General features: G+C 41.5%; 2 protein-coding genes across 2 annotated transcripts in view; one reads left to right on the top strand and one right to left on the bottom strand.

The window, feature by feature from the left end:
• Positions 1 to 1,756, bottom strand: part of LOC310956340 (diacylglycerol O-acyltransferase 2-like) — a 31,205-nt gene extending 29,449 nt beyond the window's left edge. The window contains exon 1 of the mRNA XM_083926537.1: positions 889 to 1,756. Within this exon, the coding sequence (XP_083782663.1) occupies positions 889 to 982 (94 nt within the window). The 5' untranslated portion in view covers positions 983 to 1,756. The remainder of the gene's footprint in view (positions 1 to 888) is intronic.
• A 2,249-nt stretch (positions 1,757 to 4,005) lies between these two features.
• map6a (microtubule-associated protein 6a) lies at positions 4,006 to 24,971 on the top strand (the record flags this gene model as incomplete). The annotated part of the gene is made up of 5 exons (XM_083927445.1): positions 4,006 to 4,691; positions 18,572 to 18,785; positions 18,899 to 19,110; positions 22,235 to 22,345; positions 24,827 to 24,971. The coding sequence occupies 5 exons, from the start codon at positions 4,006 to 4,008 to the stop codon at positions 24,969 to 24,971; spliced, it is 1,368 nt and encodes a 455-aa protein (XP_083783571.1).
• Between the last annotated feature and the right edge of the window lie 1,272 nt (positions 24,972 to 26,243).

The following is a 26,243-nucleotide window of genomic DNA, read 5'->3' as shown; positions in this document are numbered from 1 at the left end:
GATGCTATGATTCTTGTCACCGTTTCTGATTCATTGTTATCCTATAGTTGTGTTAAGCCTGTGAATGTCCTCATGTGCCCAGGTCATCGTTATCCCCAGAGAAATTTCAGTCAAAAGCAACTGGACTTGGTTGTTTGGGTTGTCGTGCTGTGTCTGTTTTCTTGATTTTGCGAATGTTCCTTGTTCTCAGTTCTCTCTTGAAGAATTGAGTGTAACTGATTTTTAGTGCTGTCTATCTTGGCCAGGACACAGCTGGTATTATTTTTATGGTGAAACTGGTGTGATCTGTAGTATATTTATTGTCACAATAATCAATAAACTATGACAGGCTGACTACACAGGACACACCTCCCACCAGCTGGAGTCAGTTTGAACACCTGAATACCACCTGCTTCATCGCAATGTCTGGTAAGAAAATACATATTATCCAATCTAATGTCTAACAGTGTTAAACGACATCCATTTTACAACGAATTCAAATGAAAACACCTGGAACAGGGCTGTCAGACAAAAAGTGATAGATATACGGCATCTGTTTTCAGAGTTCAACAAAAACGCCTACAGATACAGACCCCTACATATAAAAAAGCAACAGTTTTGAAAATGATACAATGTGATCTTAGGTCAGCTGAGACTGCAAACTCATTCCAAGGTGTGGACTGCACTCTGCTCAGGTCCTGTCCTGCTTAGCTTACTCTTCTGCCTATCTAGCAGTTTGTGGCACCACTCATATTCACTTACACTTTACCCAAGAGCAGCTAGGCCAGCGTGTTTGAACACCTACTCTGAAGAGACGTGGACTAACTGTAGACTTCATGAACAGTACCATCCCATCAGTGTCATTTCCAGATGTTTCCAGTGAATATGCATAGAAGCATGCACACTCACCCAGGCCAAGGAAGGAGTAGACCCACTGCAGCACCGCAGCCGTCTGCAGTCTCCTGTGCAAGGGCACTTCCAAGGGGGCAAAATTTAACTTCATGTTTTCGACGACAGAAGAGAGACAAACTGAGGCGCTGCTGCAGCCGGTGGCACAAAAGACGAGCGAGTGGAGTGGGTCCAAAGTCTGCCCTCCTCACCATCACCTCATATTGACAGTCTTATCTCAGACACTCAAATGAAGGCTTGATTGGTCAATCCATATCTGCATATGACTTTTGACCCCGCAAGGAAGGAGCTGCTAAAACACAGGATGCATCCAAACAACAACAATCATAACTCAGTGGTGGAAGAAGAAGAAGAATTATTACTTTTATTTATCCCGCAAGGGGAAATTCAATTCTCTGTTATTATACAGGTCACACACACACACATGCACAAACAGGACCTATATACAAGCAATTAATGGAGAGATGTCAGAGCGAGGGGGGTGTCAATGGATCGGTGCCCTTAGCAGTTGGGGGTTCGGTGACTTGCTCAACAGCACCTTGGCAGTGCCCAGGAGATGAACTGGCACCTCTCCAGACACCAGTCCACACTCCATTCATGGTCCACACAGGGACTCGAACCGTCGAGCCTCCGGTTCCCAGCCGAGTCACCTATGGACTTCCGGGATTTCAAAGACCTTTTTTATGCTTCTACTTATTTATTCTTTTTTTAACTTCCTGCTCTGGATGGGAGGCAGTCAGTGGTTGAGTGTGTAATAGTATACTGGTCTATGGTTGTAAAGGCAGCCCCATCCGGTTGAGCAATCATGTAACTGCATCTCAGGGTCATTTGTGGAGGTACAGGCCATTTCTTATCATAACACCATTATGAGCACTGTATGAAATATAAACCAAGAACATAAGCTGTGTGTATAACACACCATGGCTACAAGCTAACAGGAAATATGGAGTGGCTAACTACTAGGCAGACTTTAGATAGAGATCTAAATCCATCTGAATAGAATGGTTCTTAGTTTGCAGCTGGCTAAGGGGCAGAGCGGCTCACCTTTGAGGCTTAAATAGTCTCCAAATGTTTAGACTAATCCAGCAGCAAAATGACTGTAAGACTGGCCTAACACTAAAGACCAATCTAAGATTGATTTGTTTCCCTCATTAGCTCCTGTTAATTAGCATTTGCCAGGGCCAATAGGTCTGACTGTCACTCTATTTAATTCTGCACTTGATTGCATCTTCATAAATAATTGATTCATTCAGGGTCTTATCGCCATCACCTCATTAACACTTTGATCATGAATACTCAGTAACCTGCACCCATGGACAAAGAAGAGAAAGCATTCCAATGAAAGGAAAACATTGAAGCGCAAGAGTGATTATTGCTTCTAAAACCTTCATTATATAAAACTTCTATCTAGATAACATGTTTGTCCGACAGATGTCCCAGGAACAGGCCCTCAGGGTGTGTAATGAGGTGGCATTATTCATATTACCATTGTGTCTTGTCTTTGTCTTGTCTAGTCTAAGCGTGGGATAGTGAGAAATGAATTTTTGATTCCTTGTATGTCTTGTTCATGTGAAGAATTGACAATAAAGCTGACTTTGACTTTGAAACAGTCTGCCAGCCATGTCTTTGTCACAAAGGCAGTTTTACATCAATCAGCAGCTTACATTTTACAGTGTGGGCCTTTTTAAGGCTTTGATAAGCTATTTTTGAATTGAAATAAGATTGCTACTATACTGCGTGACTTTGTTTTATACAAACAAACTTTATAGTAGGTATATTAAGTCTAATAGGTAATGCCAGTGTGTCTTAACTTTAACCTATTCATCTGTTATCAGAATATTTCTTCATTATTAAATTGCTCCTAAATATATTCATGTTACTTATATTTAGGTCACATCAGTCAAGAATGCTTCTCTTCTCATTTGTGAAAGGTTCAAAATCTCCTCAATACGTTTCATTTATGTATTTTTAAATACTCGGTTTTAAGTAATAACGTGTGTCTGGTACAAAGAAAAACAACTATGGCATTAAAGGTTAAAATAGCATTTACTCCTTTCACCCTCATTAAAAATCCAGAGTCTTTAAATGTGCAAAAGTTGTCCGTTTCAGAGGTAGAAGAGTTGGGGCAAAGCTGTCTCTTACTTCGCTGTAAAGTCTGTTCTCGGTGTATGTGCACTCAACACTTCCAAGTTGAATACTGATCGGGATTGGCTTCCAAACTATTTGTCACAAATCACGCACAGTACCTCTTACAAATGATATTTTCAATTAGCACGTGACACTTGACTTTCAATAGATAAATGTGAAAACCTCCTTGTTTGAGTGTGAAACATGCATCCTTCTGCCAACATGTAGAAACAGCCCACACATGTTTAAGTGGAGGGGACTTTAACAACACTCACAACACTGAGAGAAACAGGAGCGAAGTCATGGCTGGACCAAGCGTCGCTCCTCCTGTGCCACAGCGCTGCAGTGCGTATAACACGCCGAGGTGACCGTGTTCATCAGGTTTATATCGGAAATGAATGTTCACGTTTCAAAACAAAGCAGCACACCTGCGTGTTGATGGCTACTGCAGATGGGACTCTGCTTAAGATAATAGCTTGTTGTGCTTACGTCTCTTTGCTATGCTTTAATTGTTTTCATTCGTTTGTGTTTTTTAATGACACTCTTTCAAAGGAACGACATTTCGTCTTTTAAGCTGCAGGTTAAGCCGGAAGTTCGTTGGTATTCTCTCCGACTTGATTCCTTCTGCTCCTCGGCGGCTCCAGCGCTGTGTCTCCGGGATGCTGAGCGGGCGGGCGGGGCTGTTTTTCGTTGCAGTGCCCTGCGGTGGGGTGATGTAGCAAGAAGTACGGGGCAGAGCACACACAGAGGACGCACAGCAAACGTCGCTACGGTTATTGTTTTTGAATACAAACGTAAAAATCGGTTAATTTTAAAGCACAATGAATTTAGTGAGTAACCTCATCTAACGTCAGCCGTGTTGGAGCCCTGGTGCTGTCTGAGACACGGACATCTTGTTTCTCTCATACCAGATACCGGAGCGTAGAGACGTCTTTTTGTGCCTTTGGACCCGGTTTAATTGTTTTGTAGTGGAGCTCTCTCCGGCCCACCATGGCGTGGCCCTGTATCAGCAGGGCGTGCTGCATGGCCCGCTTCTGGAACCAGCTGGACAAGGCTGACATTGCGGTGCCTTTGGTCTTCACCAAGTACACGGACGTCTCTGAGATGCAGCACATCCAGCTGCAGCCGCCGCAGGCCCGGGTCACCATAGAAACGCAGCCGTCTCGCGCAGAAACCCGCACCACGACAGCTGCACGGCCGCCGCGAAGGTGCGTGTCCGAGGAGCGCGTGTGCAGCTCGGTGATGCGCGAGGACTTTAAGCACTGGAAAGTGCGACCAGAACCGAGCTGTAAGCCCAAGAACGAGTACCACGAACCGGAAACACCGTTCAACAGCGAAACCCAGTACCAGAAGGACTTCAAACCCTGGCCCATCCCGAAAAGGTACGACCATCCCTGGATACCTAAACAGCCCCCGGCCTGCGATGGCCGGGCTCAGGGCAGGTCCAGGTACGCGAAAAAGCAGGCGGATGCGGACAGCGGCGTGGAGAAGAGCGCTATTGCCGACAAGGTGCAGGAGAAAGACCTGCTGCAGGGACAGGAGAGGAAAAAGAAGTCCATTAAGCAGGATGGCCAGAACAAAGTTGTCCCGGCGGAAGGAGAGGGTAAAGGGAGGGCGGCGGCGGACGCCGTGAACAGGCAGATCAAAGAGGAGATTACCGCCGACAGCTCCTACAAGTGAGTGTTTACCCATGTGGGGCCTGACAAAGTGGGAGGCCATGAGGGGTCATAAGGGTCAACGGTTGTGATATTATAGCCTACTGTATGAGTCAAACATGTTTTCATTTACGTGAAGTGTAGTGCAAAATCATCCCATGGTCTTTTAAAGCACTACATACATCAAATAAGCCATGGTGACGTAGCTAACACTGATTAGCTCGGGGCAGTACGGTGGAGGCACTAAAACAGCTTTTTTAATAACACCAAACCTCTATGTGTGCTATCCACTTTCCCCTCTGTAGGACTAATAAAGGAATATCTTATCTTAAACCTCTGCAGCAGCATGAGAAGAGTCGGTACACAGAAAACGAAGCACCAACAACGTAGTTAGTGAACCCAGAGTTTATTAAAAGAGTGTTTCAAAGACTTACCTACTGGCCCCTGTACCAGCTCCTCTCATAGTAAAGTCCATTCAAGTGGATTATCAAAGTCAATCCCAAAGGAAGGAGCCCATTGGTGCTTTGTTTTCTGTGTAGGGACTCTTCTCATGCTGCTGCAGAGGTTTGCTGTCATTTTGAGCAGAATCAGTGGTTAAAAAATATGTTTTAATGCCTTCACCGTACCGCCCCGAGCTAATCAGTGTTAGCCACGTCCGGCTGTTGGGGATTCTCCGGGATTTCTCTGTTAATGGTTGTTACACGAAACAAAAACTCTTGATGGCTTATTTGATGTATGTAAGTGCCGAAAAACACCATGGGATGATTTTATGCCAGAATTAGACTTTAATTAGCCTATCAGAAAGTTTTTACACACTGACATATTGTCTAAGACGCAGCAAATATGTCTAGGTAAAATGTTTAGAGAATGTGATAAAAAAAAAATCTTGATTTTGGGTCCAATCACTACAAAAACAGAAGAACAAAACTAAAGCATTAGTAATATTTTCTGTCGACCCTCCCCTTAACTAAGAGAAAAACTACAACACCCTCCCCACAACATTTTAAAGTAAAGCCACAAAAAAGGCAACAAAAATGTAATTGTCATCATCACATTTACATTTTTTTTAAATTCATTTTACTTAACTGTAGTTCTGAGATGCAAAACTACCAAGAGCGAACAGCCTTTCTAAAGCAAACACAAAAATATCTATTCCTCCCACTTTTCTAAACTCCCTTTGGAACAAATCATTTTTATACCCTCCCTTATTAATTGGGAGCCTGGAAACCAGACGAATCTGCCAAACTCATTTGTTCTGGCAGATAGGTCTGGCCCCTCTCCCATACAGACGGATTCCCAGACCAATAACAACCATTTATCGGCAGGTTTAAGATGATGTCTGACAGCGTCACCGTTTAGTCTGCAGGTCAGACAGCGTTGCTCAAATTTGATTCGATGTGCTGTTACTGTATTGCCTATTTCTAGCATAAAATTATTTTATAAATACATTTTAGGTGTACTGTTTAGCTGTTATTATTATTATTTTCCACGGAGCAAGCCCTGCCATTCCATTGCTGTGTTTGTTTGTAGGTCACGTTTCATCGCTCTCATTGGTTGTAGGTCCATCTGGTTGCGTCCAGAAGCATATATGATTCATACGGGCTATTTCATTGGAGGTCTCTGGTCAAACCTTTAATAAATGCAAGTCAGTGGTACACAGCAGGTGAAAACAATACAGACTGTTAATTTCCCCACAGGACGTAATTCAATTGAATGGAAAGGTCAAGGTGGAGCTGACTGTTCACGTTTAGGCCCACAGGGTTAATCTCAGTGCTATTATGCAATGTACCACAGGATGATGGGGACTGGTGGACTGATGAGCATCGAGTCACGCACGTCGCTGTACGCATGTCTCTTAAGGATGTGCATCGACGTTATCGGTTGTTTACGTTCTGGGAAAGTTGCTGGTGGTAAGAGTGTGAGATGATGTGATATATGAGATCCATTTCACATTTGGAGTGTTTGTTACTGCTGCTGTAATCGGCTTTTTAAGGTTTTCACGGCAGTCTAGGATTTTTGTCTTTGTCCCTCAGCAATCATATCTCAGCATACTGGATACTATAATCCGTAAAAATGTTAGTGACGTGCATTTTATGATACGTTGACTCAGTGTTATCACAGAGTGCAGATTGGGGTGGATACAGAGGCCCTGGGCTGGCAGAGGTGAACGATGCTTTGTGAGATCAGTGAGTCAGTCTCACAGCTGTTTGGTGCCTACTGCTGCTGTGCCTGTGTTGTTGAGCAGTCAGCAGGGTACAGCCCAGGGCACCTTCTCCCCACATGGCATCAAATGGTTGCACCGTGACAAGCAGAAGCTCAGTCAGCTCTCAGTCTTACTCTGCCAGCAGAGACTCGAAGCAGGTCAACTATGGGTTAATATCATGGATAATGTACACAGCACGCACACACACACACACACACACACTCTATATACACACAACACATGCTCTGAAAAGTATTGATATCACTTTTTGTTATTGAATTATTATTATCATGCATAATCACGCACGACCATCACAACAGTTTAAAAACAACAAAGGCTTAAAAATTGTTAAACAGGGCATAAAGGAAATTCACCTTTACCACACTAAGGGCACACTCACACTGTCCATTCGTACCGTGCCCAGGCACGTTTCACAGCTAAAGTCTAGTTCGTTTGACCAGTGTGAGTGCAACCGTACGCTTGCTGTCCATGACCCGTTTGGGAGAGGTGGACTTTTGTAAAGCACGTTTGCACATGTACGAGCACGAGCATGCACGCATTTACGAGCACGATGTCTAAGGCGGTTCTGACGTCATTTTATGTGCGCCTGTTGGGACATAGAAAAAAGAAGGAGGGTCCATGCGCGGACATTTAAAATAAGTTGGTGTGATGCGGAGGTTGAGTGTTTACTGCAGATTTGGTCGAAGAAAATATTCAAAAACAGTCGGCAAGACGCAAAAGGTCTACGGAAAGATTTGTAAACAAAGCCACGCATCGCCATGACGTCAATCAATGCGTGTGACGTGTTACGGCGTGATGACGTATAGGCAGCAAGAAGCATTCGCACGAGGCCCAGGTACTGTGAGTACAAACGGGCCTGGGGCGCTGGAGGAGAGGGAAGGGGGCACAACTACCCTAAAGCACGGGGCATGGTACGGACGGACAGTGTGAGTGCGCCCTAAGGATCACCTTACCTGCTGCATTTGTTATCCTGTGTAAAGATGACCTATGCTGGGGCCAGTCTGGGGTCCTCATTTGTGTAGTTGGTTGAGTCAGACGATATTAGGGCTGCACGATATGAGGGAAATATGCGATAACGTCGTTGACAATTATTTTTAATATTATTTCCATCATTTGAACACTAAACACCAAAGGAACCATTTTTTAAAAAAGGGGATTGTTACAGTTTTCCCCTGATACTCTGTCTTTCGCAATGTGTTGCAGTCTGATGCAATGTCTTTTATTGGTATGTCTATGCAGCCCTGGCTGATATATTGTTTTTGCAAATATATCTGATATCAGAAAAACAAGTAACAAATTGCATTACAGAAATGCCAAAGACATGTTTAAGGTACTTGAGAACATTGATACTATTACATAGTTTGTGCACCAGAGAGCATGCTTATTTTTCAGTTATAAAATGTCCCACTCACATTTAAAGGCAGCCATCAGAGCCTCAGTGAGAGAAACAGAAGTGAGGAAAGTAAAGATGGTATGGTATGATATGATTTGGGTGATAGTTTGTAAGATCTTGATCTCCTGTAATGAAATGCAAAGCACGATGACGGACTGCATCGAGTTGTTTTAAGGAAGAAGGAGCAGCGTGAGGAAACCTCCATAGTCAAGCACGTACACAGTTTACTGTACAATCATATTCCTCCTGTCCTCAAGACAGAAACTTGCTTTATTCCAACATTCGTTTCTGGGCAAGTTGCTCCACGTGAGGTTAAAAAGTGAGCCACACCCCACACCCCCATCAGTACTAGACTGCCTATATTTCTCAGACCTTATCCTTATCAGACAAATGTGCATAAAAGCAAGACCATCTCAACCAAAGACTATGTCGTCTGTTAGTAAAATGCTTTGGTCAACAGTAAAAAAAAAGAAAAAGAAAAGAAATTGAAAACAGAATATCAGCTGATATATAATTCCCATATTTCCTAAACTTAAATATCGATATTAAACACCCTGTGTCAGTTGGGCTATGGTTGTAGTGATGTGTCAGTGCATATACAGACTCTGTAGCAGGAAGCAGGGACCCACATTCACTGTCTTTTCAAAGCCAGCTCTCCATTGTGCTGGATTGCACCGGGCCAATTACACATGAAGTCCTGTTCCACTCTGCTCTGTTTTCTTCTGTTTTTGTAAACTTTTATCTGCAGAGAGCCAAAAAAGGCTCTTTTTCTGCAGTGCACCAACCAAATGCTAAACCACTGTTAGTTCTTTTCTTGCCTAAATAAATGCATCATTTTCTACTCAAGCATGTTTTTTTGAATTTTCAATAACAAGTGAATAAATAAGTGAATAAAATATACAGAGGAATATGTAGAGTGTGCAGCACTTAAACATACACATCCATTTGTTTTTTGATGTTTTTAATATTAAATTATTTCTGCACTTTAAGGGATTGTACTATAAATTTTGTTGTACTGGTACAATGACAATAAAGGCAATTCATTCATTCATTCAATTCATTCATTTGTTAATTTGTTAAAGAAGCACAACATGGAATGTTTCCCAATCCACAAGCTGTAATTCTATGTAGATGCAACATTTTCAACCAACAACCCACCAGTCACAGGCCCATCCATTCTTTATCTGGCCACCAACTCAATGCATTATGTTTAAAATGTCATTTTTTGCATGACAATAAGTAGAGAGCAGCTGCTGGAGTCTTTGTTAGTGTTTTCTTTTTGCTACCAGCACTGCTGTAAAAGACAAAGGCTATTCTTCATCTTGTCAGCCTCATGGGTTCCATTTTGAGATGCAACTAATAAAAAAATACAATGAGAATATTGCATAAAGAATTATCAAGAAAATGAGAGCGAATGACAAATGAGGGTTTCATCGTTGACATTAAGACAGGCAATGCAGATTCACTGAGTTCAAGAAGACTGTGGCATGAATTTTTATTTTAATTCTTGTTATCACAACGCAATTTTTTTTTACTGCAGCACAATCTCAGGAGGTTCTTCTTTTGACTTCTTCTCATGCTTCTTGATCTCTCCTCCCTCAGACAAGGACGTTCCATCAACTCAAAATGAGTTTGCCTTCCATGTCACGTTTACAGAACCTACATAGCACTCATGATACCAGACAGTACACAGTAAAGAGGCCAATGGATTCTGGTGGATTTAAAAATGATCCTCTTAGAGAGCCAGCAAAGCCTCATGTTTCCACTGACAAGCAATGAATGCAGAAACGCTCATTTTGACAGAAAAACTCCGGTTCTTATCTCACATGTCCCAAGCTAACTCTTTGGAGTAAAACGGTGCTCCATGGAAATAAAACCAGTGTGGTTTAGTTGTGTGATATTGTTATCACAATGTAATCCTTAAATGTCTGCAGATCTCCAGTATTCATTTGTTGCATCAATTCCGAGCTCTGCCAGCTAAAGCGATCTGCCTTATATAACTGATGTATCATATTTGATTACAGTTCATTTAATAGGAAATGTCTTCAGATTTGATTCTGGTTATGAATGAATTATGTAAGATACTGTAACCCTGTTAAACCGGCAGTTCTAGCTAAACTCTGGCCATTGTTAAAACCTGTGAAAACATGCACTTTGCTTTATCATTATGATAAAACATGCACCAGATAATGCGCAAATCAACATTTTTGTCATATTTATAGATTTTTTTTTTACCGATTTTTTTATAGTAATTAGATTTACTGTAATTACTGACAATACTAAGATTAATGCATGGGAGCCACCCTTTGTGAGCCAGTGAGAATCCCCTGTAATAATGTAACTATACGGTTCCATCTCTCAGCATGGCTGTTTCCATTGAGCCGATGCCTGAGAAGCTACAGAGAGGCTGTGAGTTAGAGATGGGGCCAAATGTTGCCAGAGGAAGGAGGAAGTATCGACCAGAAGCCAGGCTCTTACCCGCTGACACACCACGAAACACTGCTACAATAGGAAGTGAAGCTACAGAACTGTGTGTGGGCAAATTGATTCCCTGGAATACTGTGAGAGAAGCCGGCCAGCCCTTCATGTCAGGCCAGCATTTGTAGGATAAGAGCCAGAGTCACTGTGGTCCCCATCACTGATAACTGCATTCTAACAGTCAAAGACAAAATCCATCTTACACACCATCCATATAGAGACGTAAGAGGTCTAACTATTTTCTTCTTACTGCTTATAATGAAGTTATGACAATTGATTCTTCAAAAAAATGTGGGAAAATTGTCAGTTTCTCAGAGCCTGCACTGACATCTTTAAACTGCTTGCTCTGTCTAACCAAAATGATCCAAAGTCCTACAGTATTCCATTTATCAGGATGTTGTAAAAATACATAGTGCACACATAATGGACAGATTTTTGGGGTTGGGATTTGCATAGATAGAAGGACGTGGTTCAGTGAGCACACTGTCCAGAGCATATCTGCACTACTACTGGATGGATTGCCAAGAAACTGTGTACAGACATTCATGATTCCCACAGGATTAATCGTACCGCTTTGTTGATCCCCTGACTTCTCCTCTAGCGCCACCAGCATGTTGACAGATGGATTGCCAGGAATTTTGTGACAGATATTCTGGATGAACTTTGATGATTCCTTAACGTTTCATGATATCATTAGGTCAGAACACTTTGTCTGTTTATCGGCAGGATAACAGCAAAACTACTGAACCTATATTCATGAAACTTGGTGTAAGGATGTAGCATGGGCCAAGGAAGAGCCGATTCAATTTTGAAAGGAATCAAAATGAAGTGTTTTTTTTTTACTTTCATTAACTTTAAAGATGGACTTTTGTGCTGCATTCACGTGGTGTCTGAATAATCAGAAAAATGAGTTCACACGCATTAACATTGTGAGATACAGGATGCCTTGGTTGAGGTCTAGGCTCTCCCAGTGCTCTTCTCGTTAGCAAATGGCATCATCTTAATGAGGATCCTTTACTGGAGTGAATTGGATTTGACTTATTTTTTCTGACTTAAATGTGTCAAGACTAGGTCTGCATATTCCGGGAATTTTCAAAGATAGAAACTTTCCATGGGAATTGATAGGAATTTATTTGAATAAACCCAGAATTTACAAAATTGAACGTTGGCCCTTAACATGGATTTTAGAAATAGTGCAGGAAAATATATTTTGACCTAATCTTGACTAAAACAACCTGATTTCATGCAAGTACACTAGAGAATATCTATGCTTTTCCTTAATCACATGCACAAAGCACATCCAGGTCGTACACCCTACATGCACTGTGTATTCCTCCATCAATGCACTTTTGAATTATGTTGAATTTTATTTTATTTTTCAATGGTTGGGGTCAGGAGGATGAGTAATATATTACTCAACATGTTTTTGTTGTTAAATGAAAGAATAATAATTAAATTAATAAATTAAAACTCGATAAAGTTCAACTTGCAAATAAATCTGTTGAAAGTTAATGTTTTTTAATTGTATCATTTTGCATGGATTGTCTGCCTATGACAAAATGTTTATATTATATTTATCTTTTGGATATTATAGTTCACCCCCAGTTCCCAGGTCATTTCCATAAAGTCCCATAAATTCCCATGGAAAGTTTCCAATTTGGAATATTTCCCCAGCTTAATTTCCCAGGGAAGAATCTTTTTTGCCATTTTGCAACCCTAGTCAAGAGCAACTAGTGCAGCTTGACACTGTTTGATTCCTCAGTGCAGAAATCTGCAGGCCTGTTTTTATGCTTTCCTCTCCTAACTCTCCTGGTGAGTGCTCCAGATTGTGCCATGTTAGAGCAGGGTTGCATGAAGCTCAGCAGTGCTGTACCCTGGCTCGGTTCCACCCCTGTCAGTTGCCAGTGTTTGGTTGTAGTGACGGTGCCTTTCTCTGCACATCCCCTCCACCACAGCAGGTCAGCAGGGTCAGCTGTCCAAAGCTGCTTTAGTCACAAAACAAGAAATATCAGGCAGTATCATCGCAGTGACTCACAGATCTGAACATCTAACTACATAACAAAGAAGGAAATGGAGCAGAAATAAAAGATAGCAATAGTGAGAGATGACAAACATTTAAGCTGCTATGGTTTTGAATGTTTAAAATTGTTTTGTGATAATAAAATAACCTCATGTATCATCATTATGTATTTTTAAAAGTCAGTTAGATATTAAAGTAATCATGAAGAGGTCGTGGGATGCAGTAGATGCTATCTGACAACTCAAACAGGATGGTTTTTTTAAGTATGAAGTAGGACTATTCGGATTTGTACCATCTTAGTGGATGAACTGATCGGTTGATCAACTACTTTGATAATCATTTTAATCATTGCTGTCTTTTTTCAAGCAACAATGCCAAAAACTCTCCAATTCCTGCCTCTCTAAAATTAGGATTTGCTGCTTTTCTCTCTCTAGTTTGAAGTACATTAAAAACAAGTGTCACAACGCTTCTAAAGAGCATCACGATTTAGTCACCAAACATTTACAGCTTTGCCTTCATCAGGGTAGAATCTGAGTTTGTTTCTTTAGGTAGCCCTAGATGCAGCACACAGCACTTGGAATTTAGTTAGTAATGTCCTTTAATGTGCACCACAGAAAAAAGCGCAGGTAGGCAGGAAACAATGACAAAAAGCTAGCACGGGCAAAAACAGTTACAGGCAAGTTGTTTGCTGGGGAACCGGCAATGAAGGAGAACCAGAGTCAGGCAGAGTCGGCAAAGATAAGAGCTGGAGAGTCTTGCATGGAAAGAGAAGGGACATCCTGGCAGTGACTGGCTGGAATTCTGGAGTCTAAAAAGAGGCTGAGTAATGAGAGTCAGGTGTGTGCAGGTAAGTGAATAGGCCAGTGTGATTGTCTTGGGTGCAGCAGAGTGGAGTAAGGGTTTGGCAGTGCCTCAAGAGAAGACAAGAAAAGAGTGGAGGAACAGTCATGCAGAACTGACATAGAGTTATACATGCAGTATGTTTTTTAATGTATATTTCTCTTGTAAACGTCTATTGTACTTTGTAAATAGCTGAAAACATGAACTAGAAGCTAGAAAGGCACTTAGAGGGCACAGACCTCTGTCAAGGCCAACCCACTCCACAATTTAATGGGTTCTTCCTGTGCCCATGCTACAACATCCCCACCCAGTTTCATTGAAATCAGCCAGCCTTTATTTCGTAATCCTGCGGACAGACAGACAAACAAACCGACCTGAACACACAACCTCTTTGGCAGGTAAAAAAGTTGTGTACTGGAGGAGAGCACTGTGAGGTGTTTAAAGGTGAATTGAAAGATGTATTTTAAATGACAAGCTCTTGGTACAACTTGGTTTTAAAAACCTCTGGATGTCAACTGCCTGACACTGGCAAATGCAGTTGAACAAAAAGGTAGGCTTAGTGCCTCTGTGTCACTTAGTGCTTTGCAGTGTCAGTGAACTGCTTGTTTCAGTGTTGCACAGTAATATGCCTGTTACAATGGCTGTGACGTGGCGCCCACTGAGCCAGGGGTATTTTTGAGCACTCATTTTAAACGAGAACCAAGTACAAACTGATCTCAGAGACACAGGCTTTATTGTTAAACAGTCATATGTCCATGAATAGCAGCAATGTTACAGCACAGACCGGTGTTTCACACTTGGAAACCTGTCTACACTCACAATCTGTCTCTATCTCTGTCTTTCACACACACACACACACACACACACACACACACACACACACACACACACACACACACACACACACCCTGTACTGTCACATGAGTGCTTAAGAACATTGGCCTTGGACGTTGTATAACCTGTCTTTGCATTGTGGCTTCTTGGTCCAGTCGGGCATTGAAAATGGACTTCAGTCCACTTATGTAATGGCTCTCTGTGTGATTTCCACGTCTCTTCTGTATTCCATGTCACTGTCACCAGCCTTTGTATTGTGAATCGTTTGCTTTTCATTTTATGGTATAAATATTTTACCCCTCAGTTTAGTTTAATATATCAACATCTTACATGTTAACGCCTGACGGATAATTTAAGTTTAGATTAATGGTAACTAATCATATAGTCACGTGGCATTTTGATTTGTAATTGAACTTCTGTTTGTCAATGTCAGTTGTCTTCGTTGACATTGTGCTGACACCGTTTCACAGAGGTTAGATGATTCAGTGATAAGAGTTGAGTAACTTCTACAACGTATATTTTTAGTCATGCTAGCAGCATCATGGCTGGGAACGTACCTATGTTCCCAAGGTCCTATGTTCCCATCAGACCCTTTTTTTATCAGTGCAGAATTCCCTGGCAAATAGGCTTACGTATAGACCCTAACACTACCCCCTAACCCTGACCCCAGCTCTGACCCTAACCATAACCCCTAACCCTAACAAAATGCTGAATTAAATCAGCGAAGTCATAGGCTTATGCAAGTGGGGAATATAGGACCCTTTTGGGGGAGCGGGTCCTTTATTCTGCGAGCAGGGAACATAGGACCCAGGGAACATAGGGATGACCCCTCATGGCTCTAGTGACGTTGTTTGTTAACTTCTGCCCTTACACCATCATCAGGGCAATATTCTGTCCAACGCTTTATGAATAACTCCTCAAATAATGACACTCCCATCAGCCTCAGCTGTAGCCTACATTGTTTCGTGCTAATTAGCAACATGTTCGTGTGCTAGCATGCTAAACTGAGATTGTGAACATACCCGTTTAGCAGGAACATATTAGCATTGTAATAGTATAGCATTGTTACTGTGAGCTTGTACACATGCTGATTTAGCCTTTAGCTCAAAGCTCAGATGCACAGCCTCACAGAGCTACTATGGCTGGGGGTCAACCTTACGATCCCAGGCTCCTCAATTGTCTGAGCCATCTTTACAGTTCAAATAATATAATCAAAAAGAAAGTGAGAAGGATTTTTAAAAATGCATTTTGGATGGTAAAAATCCATCCGGCCCCTGTGGAGGTATCAATGTCTAAAGTCTTGCCTGTAAATTTGAGGGCGTAGGTTTCAAGGAGTAAAACAGCTGTAGGCTATAGATTGTTGGTGATTTCAACAAAATGACCTGAGGAAACATGCAGAGAATATTTGACCTAGAGATAACAGCATTGCTGAGAAGATAAAACCTTTGAAAGGTATCCTTAATGTTCATATTATGAGGATATTGAGCTGGGGAACATAGAACGCTAGATTCATACATATGATCCCAACCAGGCGCGTCGTTAAAAAAGCCCCGGACCTTTCTGCCATCATCAAAAAAAACATAATGATGATGAAAATAGCCAAGTATAGTAGACTTTTATGTGGCTGCAGCCACAGATGCAACATTGTAGCAGAAAAAACTGCAACATTCTGACGCGTCCACACACTGACAAGTGATAACTTCACAATCAAACTTAGAGCAGACTGAGTGACGGTGTTTGGGTTTAACAGTGACCTGTTAACTGGAGACTTTCAGCTGAGTGCCTCTGCGGTTGCAGATGATGAAAACAGGATTATGTTTTTAAGAGTTACTCATAGACTGTATACAAAGGAGATCTGTTTTACTCCGACAGGGTGACGGGGCTGGGGGCGCACCGAGTTAATCTCTTAACTTTCCTTTATTTTCCTTTATTTTCCTAGAAAAGTTTTGTTTTTTGAAGTGGTGAATAAAATTCTACGCACACGTGTTTACACAGGCAGGCTCCAAAGACAAATACATTTGTTTATAAAATTAATTAGACATAGATGTTATTAGGAAGAACAACTCGCTCTCCTCCTGATTAATGTAACAACAAGCAACATATAAACGCCACTGACACATTTACTCAAACAAAACTATAAAGACTGATCAGGGAGCTGAGGTTATGTTTAAAAGTGTCATGAAAAGGAAACATAGAGGCATTCACAAGGACAGCTACGCATATGCCGTCACTATGGCAACCGCGGACGCTTTCAGCTGAACGTTAGTTCTTCATGCTGTTCTCGTGTCTCATTCTGCTGCTGGGGTCTGTATTCACCAGTGGTGCCATCGATTAGGACAGCCACACAATTATAAACCAATGAGAAAATGATGAAGCTCATAAATCTGCTGATGTTTATTTCTGCCACATGCTATCCCATGACAATCTACCAAAGAACACTTGAGGTCAGAGCCCCAGCATTCACACTGTGATGCAAAGTCAGACAAATCAGTTACAATATTATGACCCCCTTCTCAATAAAATATATTTAAAGGTGCTAAATCAATATGCCTGTCCTTAAAACAGGCTACACAGTTAACAAGATCACATGGTCTCCAAGGCACTTTTCCGTAGCTGCGAGTTATTGATGTGATGTTTTTGCATATGACTTGAGCTTACAGATCGTCCTAATGAGGCTCTGCTGCAGCAGCCTGGCCTTGTCTGCTCTTCTGGTGTTACCACAGGGAACAGGGACTGTGTTGGGGAAAAGAATTTAGCTCCATCTGTTTTCCACAACAATAATGGATGTTTGTTCACCAAAGCTTTAGTGTCCTCTGTAAGCACAACTACAGTGGGTTTCTTCAGTTGACTAGTAGTCAGCAACTATTGTGATAATTGATCCCTTATTTGGGCTTCTCCATTGTGATGCATTTTTACTATTTTTCTACATTTTATGGAACAAACAATCAATCAGTTAATTTAGAAAATAATCAACATATTAATTAATAATGAAAATGAATGTGGAAATACTTGACACAATTTCTGTTTCTGTAACATATGTTAGTTTGCTTCAAATGAATAGACACAGTGCAGAATACTGCAAATAATAAATAAATAATGTGTTAGAGAGAGAGAGATGCAGTGTGATGTACTAAAGTAAATTTGCACATGGTTGCCCTCTGTGGTACATTTATCTATAAGTCTAAACATGTGGGGAGGGAGTGTGCAATAGAAGGCATGCTGCAGGCAGCCTGCTCTGTGTGCATGCCGTACTGCTGACCTTCTTCAGAAGTGCTGTGTGTGGACTATCACACCATCAGGCTGTGGTGCAGACCTCCTCCTACCAACAGTACCTCTGACATATGCTGCTCTACAGTAGTAATGCACCACTCCACTTCACATATTTTTCTCCAGACAGGGATAAAAAAACCGGTGTAATACCATCTCCAATAAAAGTAACATCTATTTTTATAAAGATTTTCTGTTATGGTGTTCCAACAAAGTAGGTTTTTATCAGAGACACCAGAGACACTGTAGAGCCCTAACAGAATCACTGATTTGCATTGGGATAATTGTATATAAAAAAAAATATTGAAATGGTATACCGCTAACGCTGATGTGTGGTATAAGTAGACCATACAAGTTGCAGTTTACATCCAAACTGTCCAGACCTACATAATATATGTAGTGACCTTTAAGAATTTAATAAAAATGTATCAGAGATGTAGATGAGAAGATTGATAATACTTTAATGTCTGAGCCAGCAGCTGGTTAGCTTAGCTGAGCATAAACACTGGAGGTACTGAATAGGGAAACATGATAGCCTGGCTAACAAAGGTAACAACATCCAACTCGCTGAAAACACACCAAGCAGCATCAAAATGGGGTTCACTAAAATAACAACGTGAGTTGTTGTTTTATGCCTGGTTATGTGATGGACTGGGGGGGGATCTCTTGGAATCTTGTGTCTCTTTATGCTAAGCTAAGGTATCCTAGTTATAGGTCTGAAACTGTTTATGTTTGTCAGGAGCATTTACAGAAATGAATGACCCTGTGCAGTGTCATGACCCTGGTTCTAAAGCGCTACGACACCCATCATTTTCTTATGACCTGACTTCCTTCTTTCCACACAGCACTGAGTACAAGGCTTACAGAGATGTGAAGCCCACAAAGATGATCCGGGCCAGGTCCCAGTACCTGCCTCCAGATGGGAAGTCCAGTCAAGAGACCAGCTACAATGCAACCTACAAGGGGCAAGCCCCGCTGCGGCCCACCGACAACAAGGCCCTTGATAGGAGGAGGATACGCAGTTTGTACAGCGAGCCTTACATAGATCCCATCAACCAGGTGAGAACACACCTTTTCAACATCATGGTTTTAAATGAATTTAGGGAGGGGAAATAAAGGGGAGCAAAGCATTTCAGCTGAGGAATCTCATTTCCGCTGTCCACCATCCTTAGGTTGACAGGTATAGTGCCCGCTCTAAACCCAAAAAGCCTGGAGCCACAGGGACAGGCCAGGGCAAGCCAGCGAAGAAAGCCAAAGATAAGCAGAGCGCCGCGCTGAGGGGCTCCAAGAAGACGACCTCGGAGAACCAGCCTGAGAACCGGCCAGCAGTGGTGGACAAGGAGAAAAGTAAAGAGATGAACAACAAACTGGCTGAGGCAAAAGAGTAAAAATCATTTAGCACTACTTCTCCTTTTCCTTTCTTATTTTTTGGGGGAAACGAACATAGAGGCTGCAAAATGAATTAAGGTTCTTATCTTTGTTCTCATCTTTCCTTCTTTCCCTCTATTTCCCCCTTTATCATCTCTTCTTTGTGCAGTCTCTCAGTATCCACTTATTCTTCTTCTCTGTCCTCTTACACTACCTCTTGGCTACGTTTGTACAATAATAATAAGATAAGATATTTGGGTTTAGACATGACATGTCATTGCTCCTCCCACCTCATGCTATATAGATCGCTAAAGTAACGAGTAGGCGGGAGCATCCTCTTCCTCCGCCATTTGATGCCACCCACCACCTCCACTCCGCTCGCCTCCATCTCCAAGTTGCCATGGCTACAACCCGCCTGGCTAGGCAATGGATGGCTCTCGTTGCATGTGCTCACTGACAAGCAAGTCTGAAGGGTTGGCTTTGATCAACTGAGCAGATTGCTTTGTTGAGTTTATCAAAGATTTTTGGGGGGGAGAAAAAAATAATCAAATTGGCTCTTTGGATATAGTTTCTGCACTTGCTACATTAAAAACAAATGTAAAAATCTTTGATAAATGTGCCGCTTGGTTAGCCATGAGTGTCTGATCCACGGCTTGTTTTGTACCTACTGTCACCTTTGCTTCGGTTCTCTGTTCATAGTAGAGCTCACAAGGCTCAAAGTCTGTGTTGGGCAATATCACAACGCTTTGTTTAATGTGGTTTTGTAATCCAATGTCTCATTTTGAAGTGTACTCTGTAGCAGGCTACATACAATTCTTTTCAATTCATCTCAAGACAAAACACCCTGTTCTCCCATTCAGCATTAGCCCATTCATAGAATTGTATGTTAGTTCTCTCAAGGTTATTTTGTAGCACCCAATTTGTTTCCAACGAGCCATCTGGGTCATGCTAAACTGATTATGCATTAATCACCAGTCATTTGCATCGCAGATGAGCCGCCCCACTGAATTAGATAACACTGTTGTGCAGTCACAATGACATTTAACATTAGAGTAACAACATTTCTCAGCATCAGTGAGGGCTGAGTTCAGTGGAGCTGGAGAACATTGGGTTGAGTGTTGTATCCTGTCTGCCAAGCGCACGCCGTGCAGAGCTGTCAATCTCAATAGCCATAACTCAGTGGAATCACACCAGTGAAGTCTTTATTTACACAACTGATCCCTCTGCAAAGCTCCACAGCAGTGAAGCAAATACAGGAGCATGCACACAAACACACACCTCTTGGCTTTTTTTGAAATGCAATCTGCCGCGGTTGACCGTAACCAATATGATAAGACTGCCATAGGATAGCAGCGCACAGCTCATATTGCTGCTTAATAGCACTTTTCACATAACCTTTAAAGAGGGAGCTGTCTGGATGAAGCACTGATAAAAATTCCTAATAACTCACAAACACTTCACTGCCATTGGTTACATTTGTTTACTAGGATAAGGAGTTTTATCTCATGTTCTTAATGAGTTCTAAGTTGTATGTAAATATCATGTTTGATTTCGATGCACCCCATTAAGGGCACAGTGATGTGATGATGAGTGTAACCGCTTCTGTTTCGGACTCCCAATGTTCATCACTCTCTATTTCTGAATCCATGTTTTTCTACTTGTTTTGCCCAAATACCAAAAGTATGTTGGTTTGATGAGGTTTAGTTTATTCTAAACAAAAAAAAGTGGATTCAACACTGGAGTGACTTTTGCTTTGTCTGGCAAGTTCAGTATGGTGGCGCCGTATTTGTATGTTTGAGGTATCAAGCAAAACATACCAAAACAAGCTGTAAAGCCTTGATTTATAAATTCTGGTTTAATCCAAATTTTCTCAGTGAGATGTGTTGAAGAGGAGAGGAACATGAAGTAAGTTGTATTGTAACTGTTGATCTGTTAAGACTAGTTATAACCTCTACTCCGATATAGATCCATATATAAATATATATGGATCTATATATTATAGCAGAGTTACATGTTGGCTGAGTCTGCACTCGGTCCAAAGCATCCAGCTGCTTTCACTAAGTCTAAGCCTAATCATAGAGAGAGATCATTTTTTCTTTGTTTTTGGATTAGAAGAGTACTGTACAGTCTTGTCAAGGGTCAACCCATCATTGTGCTCCACCCCCCACACACACCTCACTGTTCTCATTAGCTCTGCTTCTCAGCATCCCTCCTCCATGCTGGGTGGACGACTGCACCATCTCTATATTCTGTAGTGCCGTGAGACAGCAACCATCAACACTACCACCATGTCTATCCAGGCTGAGCACGGGCCTCATCAGGGATGAGGGCCTGACTCATTAGCATTTTGCAGCCTTTGGTTGGGGGATGCTTGGTCACGTAACACAAGGGAGGGGGCTTGTAGGTGCAGTAAATGTGAACAGTTGTTAGCACACCACACACCCTGTGCTTTAGTTGTGATTATTAGGCAAATAAGGATAGAAAGTATGGTAAAGAAAGTTATGTTTTGGGCAAAAAAAAATGACTGTGACGTGCTTGTGTTTCTATCTGCTTGCTCATATTTAATGAAACATTACAAATAAATTCAAAAAGCAGAAAAAGCAGTGTCTTCTTGCTTTTGTTTTTTGTTTTTTTAAAGAAGAATGTTGAAAGATTAGGGGCTGCAGGTATCCGTTAGAATTTCTCCTGTCCCAGTCTTTGTCTTTGTGAGACAGACAACATTGAACACATCCACATGGAAGAGAATTTTTGCTCTCACAACTTCTTTCTATGCTTATGTAAGATTGCGCCACATTCTGGCATGAGCTCTGACATCCTGTCCAGGCCCTGCATGTTGTCCTCATGTGAGAACTGAAGAATATATTATTTTTTGCATCATGTCTCTAATATATTCCAAGAACTCATCCGATTTATAGAGCAACATGCATGTCAAAGGATGTCCAGAAACTTATTCCAGAATAAGATGTCATGTGCTTCTTAGGTTCCAGTAAATGTACAAACCATGCCCTTTTATGCAAAAAAAAAAACAACAACCACAAATGTGTGATATTAAATTTGCTGAGATCATATTGTCCTTTCTCATACATATGCTGTGTCCAGTATGTCTTGTGCTAATGAGTGACATTCTGATTCATTTGAAGGGTTGTGCTAAAACAGTACCACTACATACAACTCTGCCAGCCAATCCGAGATATTGGCTGGGTGCAGACTCTAAAGCAACACCTGTGGGGCTGTGCACTACCCAATCCAAGGTAATTGATCACAAGAGCAATTAAAGGAAATAGACCACGAGCCACAAATGCCACTCATTCCCATTCATACATGCTCATGGAGTTGCGATTTACTTTTGTTTTCTATTACAGTGGCACAGTTTTGTTTCACCACATTTTCTCTGGTCTACTCCTCAGGAAATAGTCCTTCTGTATATTTCTCTTCCATATGGACAGTAGAGTGGGGGAGGGGGAATGGGGCTGTCTGACTGCTTGCTGTCACATCCTACATGTAAGGTTCCTTAAGGTGCCTATTCTTAAGGAGGCCCCAGGTTTAGTTCGGACATCTCCACCCATCCTTGAAGCGCTGTCAGCTGCTGTAATGCACCCACTCTACGTGGTTAAAACAAACTGCATGACTGTGGAATGACCCACCCAGGCAGGAGAGTGAAGGTCACTCTTTCATTCATTTATGAGGGAGATCACTCGCATGTTTGAAACTGTAGCACTTTGCATCTTAGCTTGCCGTCACTTCGTAGGGTTTCATGCTGTTCGACATTATAGGGCTGGGCAATATGGACAAAATCTTCTATACTGATAGGTCGTCTCATATCTCAATAATGATCACAATATAACATGTTTTTTGATAATTCAATAAGTAAATAGTCTACATGAAATAACCACATGGTAAAGCCTATTTTTGTATACTCTTGTGTAAATGAAATACTTGACAAATGTAAAGTATTTTCTCATTTTATTGATAACTTTAGTCCAAAATGAACCTAATGGCGCACTCACACTGTCCATCCGTACCGTGCCCCCGTGTTTTAGGGTACTTGTCCCCCCCGTCCCAGGCCCGTTTGTACTCACACTGCCTGGGATTCGGCAAATGCTTCTTGCTGCCTATACGTCATCACGCCGTAACACGTCTCATGCATTGATTGACTTCATCGCGATGCGTCGCTTTGTTTACAAATCTTTCCATAGACCTCTGAGTTTTTGTGCATCTTGTCGACTGTTTTTGAATAATTTAATTTTACCAAATCTGCAGTAAACAGTCCACCTCCGCATCACACCAACGTGAACCTTTTGCCGCCATTGTTTTAAATGTGACGCATGATCCGTCCTTCTTTTTTTCTATGTCCCAACAGGCGCACACTTTCATGCTCGTACATGTGCAAAAGTGCCTACAAAGGCCCACCTCTCCCAATCGGGCCGTGACCGGCAAGCACTCACACTGGTCAAACGAACTAGACTTTACCCGTGAAACGTGCTTGGGCACGGTACAGATGGACAGTGTGAGTGCGCCCTAAGGTGCAAGGATCAGGACACAGGTGTCGTTCAAATGACATAAACATTGCTGCAATGCAGTTTGGCAACTGGTTTTTCTACAAAAAAAACATCAAACATCACACAATAGAAAAGATATATAATTGACATTTAAATCATTTTGACATTTGATATATATCTTCTTTCTTCTATGGCTTTTTTCCATGTAGCCCGGAAGAAGACCTTTGTGTCAGTCATATATCACGATATCTGCTCACATATGTGAACGTGTGTTATGTAATCCAGTTGATGTTAATCTCATTTAACTGATTCAGTTTCTGAGTTTAAAGTTAATGTGCTTGTTATTGTTATTGTTATTGTTATTATTGTGTTTCACAAAATCTCAATATGATTCTTTCACAATATGGATGCCATTGAAAGACGATAAATCATATTGAATTATCGCCCAGCCCTATTCCATTACAATGATTGTTTTTCTTTATTCCAAATCTGTCTCCAAAGCATGCTGTCCCTGTCTTGTGTTGGACCTAAAATCTGATGTTGTCTTTAATAGTTTGGTCTAGACTGTGAGTGTTAGCTTGGATATAAGATGAAGGGTAAGTATGAATGGAATGAGGGAGGCGGCTCTGCTTTGGAAAGACACAGTGCAAAGGAAATTGTAAGTGCATGTTAATGATTTTCACTCTTATTTATACTGCTTATTTATTTACATTTAAATGTGATTTCTCTATATGTTGTAGCTATTCTTTCACAGAACACCCCGAGACCCTCATTGTACTATTGACACCCTGTAGTTCATAATGTCACTGTGGCTAATTGAATGGGTCAAAGTGCAGATTTAAAGCGATGGCCTGCATTGATCTAAATGCAAAGCAGCCCGGTGCATCATTAGAAGCTTCAACTGAAAGCTTTACTTTACATGTGTAATCCTACAACACAATGGCTTTTATAGTCAAGTTCTCAAAGTCATAGTACGAGTCACTTGATTCTGTCTAGATTGCCTTGAGGCATTTTTATGTAATACTGTTGAAAAGAAAACAGGCCCCATAGTGATGTTGCAGATTTGTCTTTGAGCCCTAAAACAGAATCCTGACATTCTCTTCTGAAATGAGCGGTCACAGGGTGCTCAGCCCAACTCAACACAATGACTTGTTCGCCTGAGAGAAATGCCTCATCCTGTGTCTCTTTCTGTCTCCTTCTTCTCTGGTACCTTAATCATGTGCTGCCTCCTAGAGATGCTAAGGACGAGGTCCGACCCGGTCATCATCATTCCCAGGGTGCTTCTGGAGGAGAATCACCACCACCGCTGGAAAGACCCGAACCTCGGAGGAGCAGCGGAGTCGTACGCTTTGCCCTAGACGTGAACCAGACTGAGTAGTTCTGCCTATCAGGATGGAGGCAGATACACCTCATACAGACTCAAGCTCTGTACTGTAAATATCTAGTATTTGCAACTAAGTGGGATTAGGAAAGTAGGTGAATCCCACAACAACGTCAAAACACATTCAGCTATCCAAGAGGCAGCCCACACATTTAAAACATGCATGTTTGAGACAGCTTTAGGCTCTAAGGTCACAGCTGTTTGACCCATGGCGTTATTGCAAAGGTGCTATATCATTTTCTGGTTTCATGCAATTTATTTTAAAAGAATATGTCAATATCATTAGAAATACCACACCATAAAGTGCTTATACAACAATTACAAAAGAAACTGTACTGTACATTGATCGGTTTTAGTGTAAATAAATAATCATAACCTGCAGATTACCATACTCTATTGTAGTTTTTGGCGTATGGTCAGTGACTTTCAAACAGGGTTTGTATGGTGTGAAATGATGACGAGTGTAGCATGTAGCAAAGCTATAACATATAATGATGACAAACCGAGGGCTTCGCATTTGTAAACATTCAATACCATTGCTAATTAGCTAACCGAGTTTTTGGTATCTTCTTTTTCTTTCAATTTCTGCAAAACCCCAAAAAAATTTTACCTTAAAAAGGTAAAGGTAAAGTTGTACTCCATAAGATTTGAGATATGTTGTTTCTAGCAGTCTCTGCGGCCGTAAGATGTAACTGCAGGCGAGCCTGTTCTTTCAGAGCCTTCATCTTGTCATGTTCACATTCACTGTGTGATGACTTCTTTTTTTTCTTCTCTACTTCCTGTCCATCACTTATTATGTTACCCTCTTAAATCCATACACACACACACACACACAATCATGTTCCTATTACACTTCTGCCCTTACTACAAGCCTGACTCAGAAGTTGGAAGTTCCGATTTCCTATTACAATGAAATGCAGCATAACCTTTAGTGACAAGCTCCAACCGCTGTCAGCAGCGTCACTAACATGGCGCCCTATAAACGTCTAGCACGGGAACGTCGCCACAGACACTCTGATTGGAATACTCAGCAAAAAGGAAAGTAGAAGCACTTTCATTAGTGGGTCATATGATCAATCACCATTGCTTTAACTCACTCTTTGACAGCGAGTAACTTAGAAGACAATTAAATAGATGTAAATCTTATGGAATACAAAACAAAAATGTGTTTTGCTTGTTGTTCCTTTATTTGGATGTTTGAGCCCCGCTGTGTCTCTGTGCTTACCTTAAATCTGCATTTAAGAGTTACTTTACCCATTTTAATCCAGG

This window comes from Echiichthys vipera (assembly GCF_963691815.1).
Source record: "Echiichthys vipera genome assembly, chromosome: 14".
Classification (NCBI taxonomy): domain Eukaryota; kingdom Metazoa; phylum Chordata; class Actinopteri; order Perciformes; family Trachinidae; genus Echiichthys; species Echiichthys vipera.
This window is presented reverse-complemented; position numbering and strand designations above follow the sequence as displayed.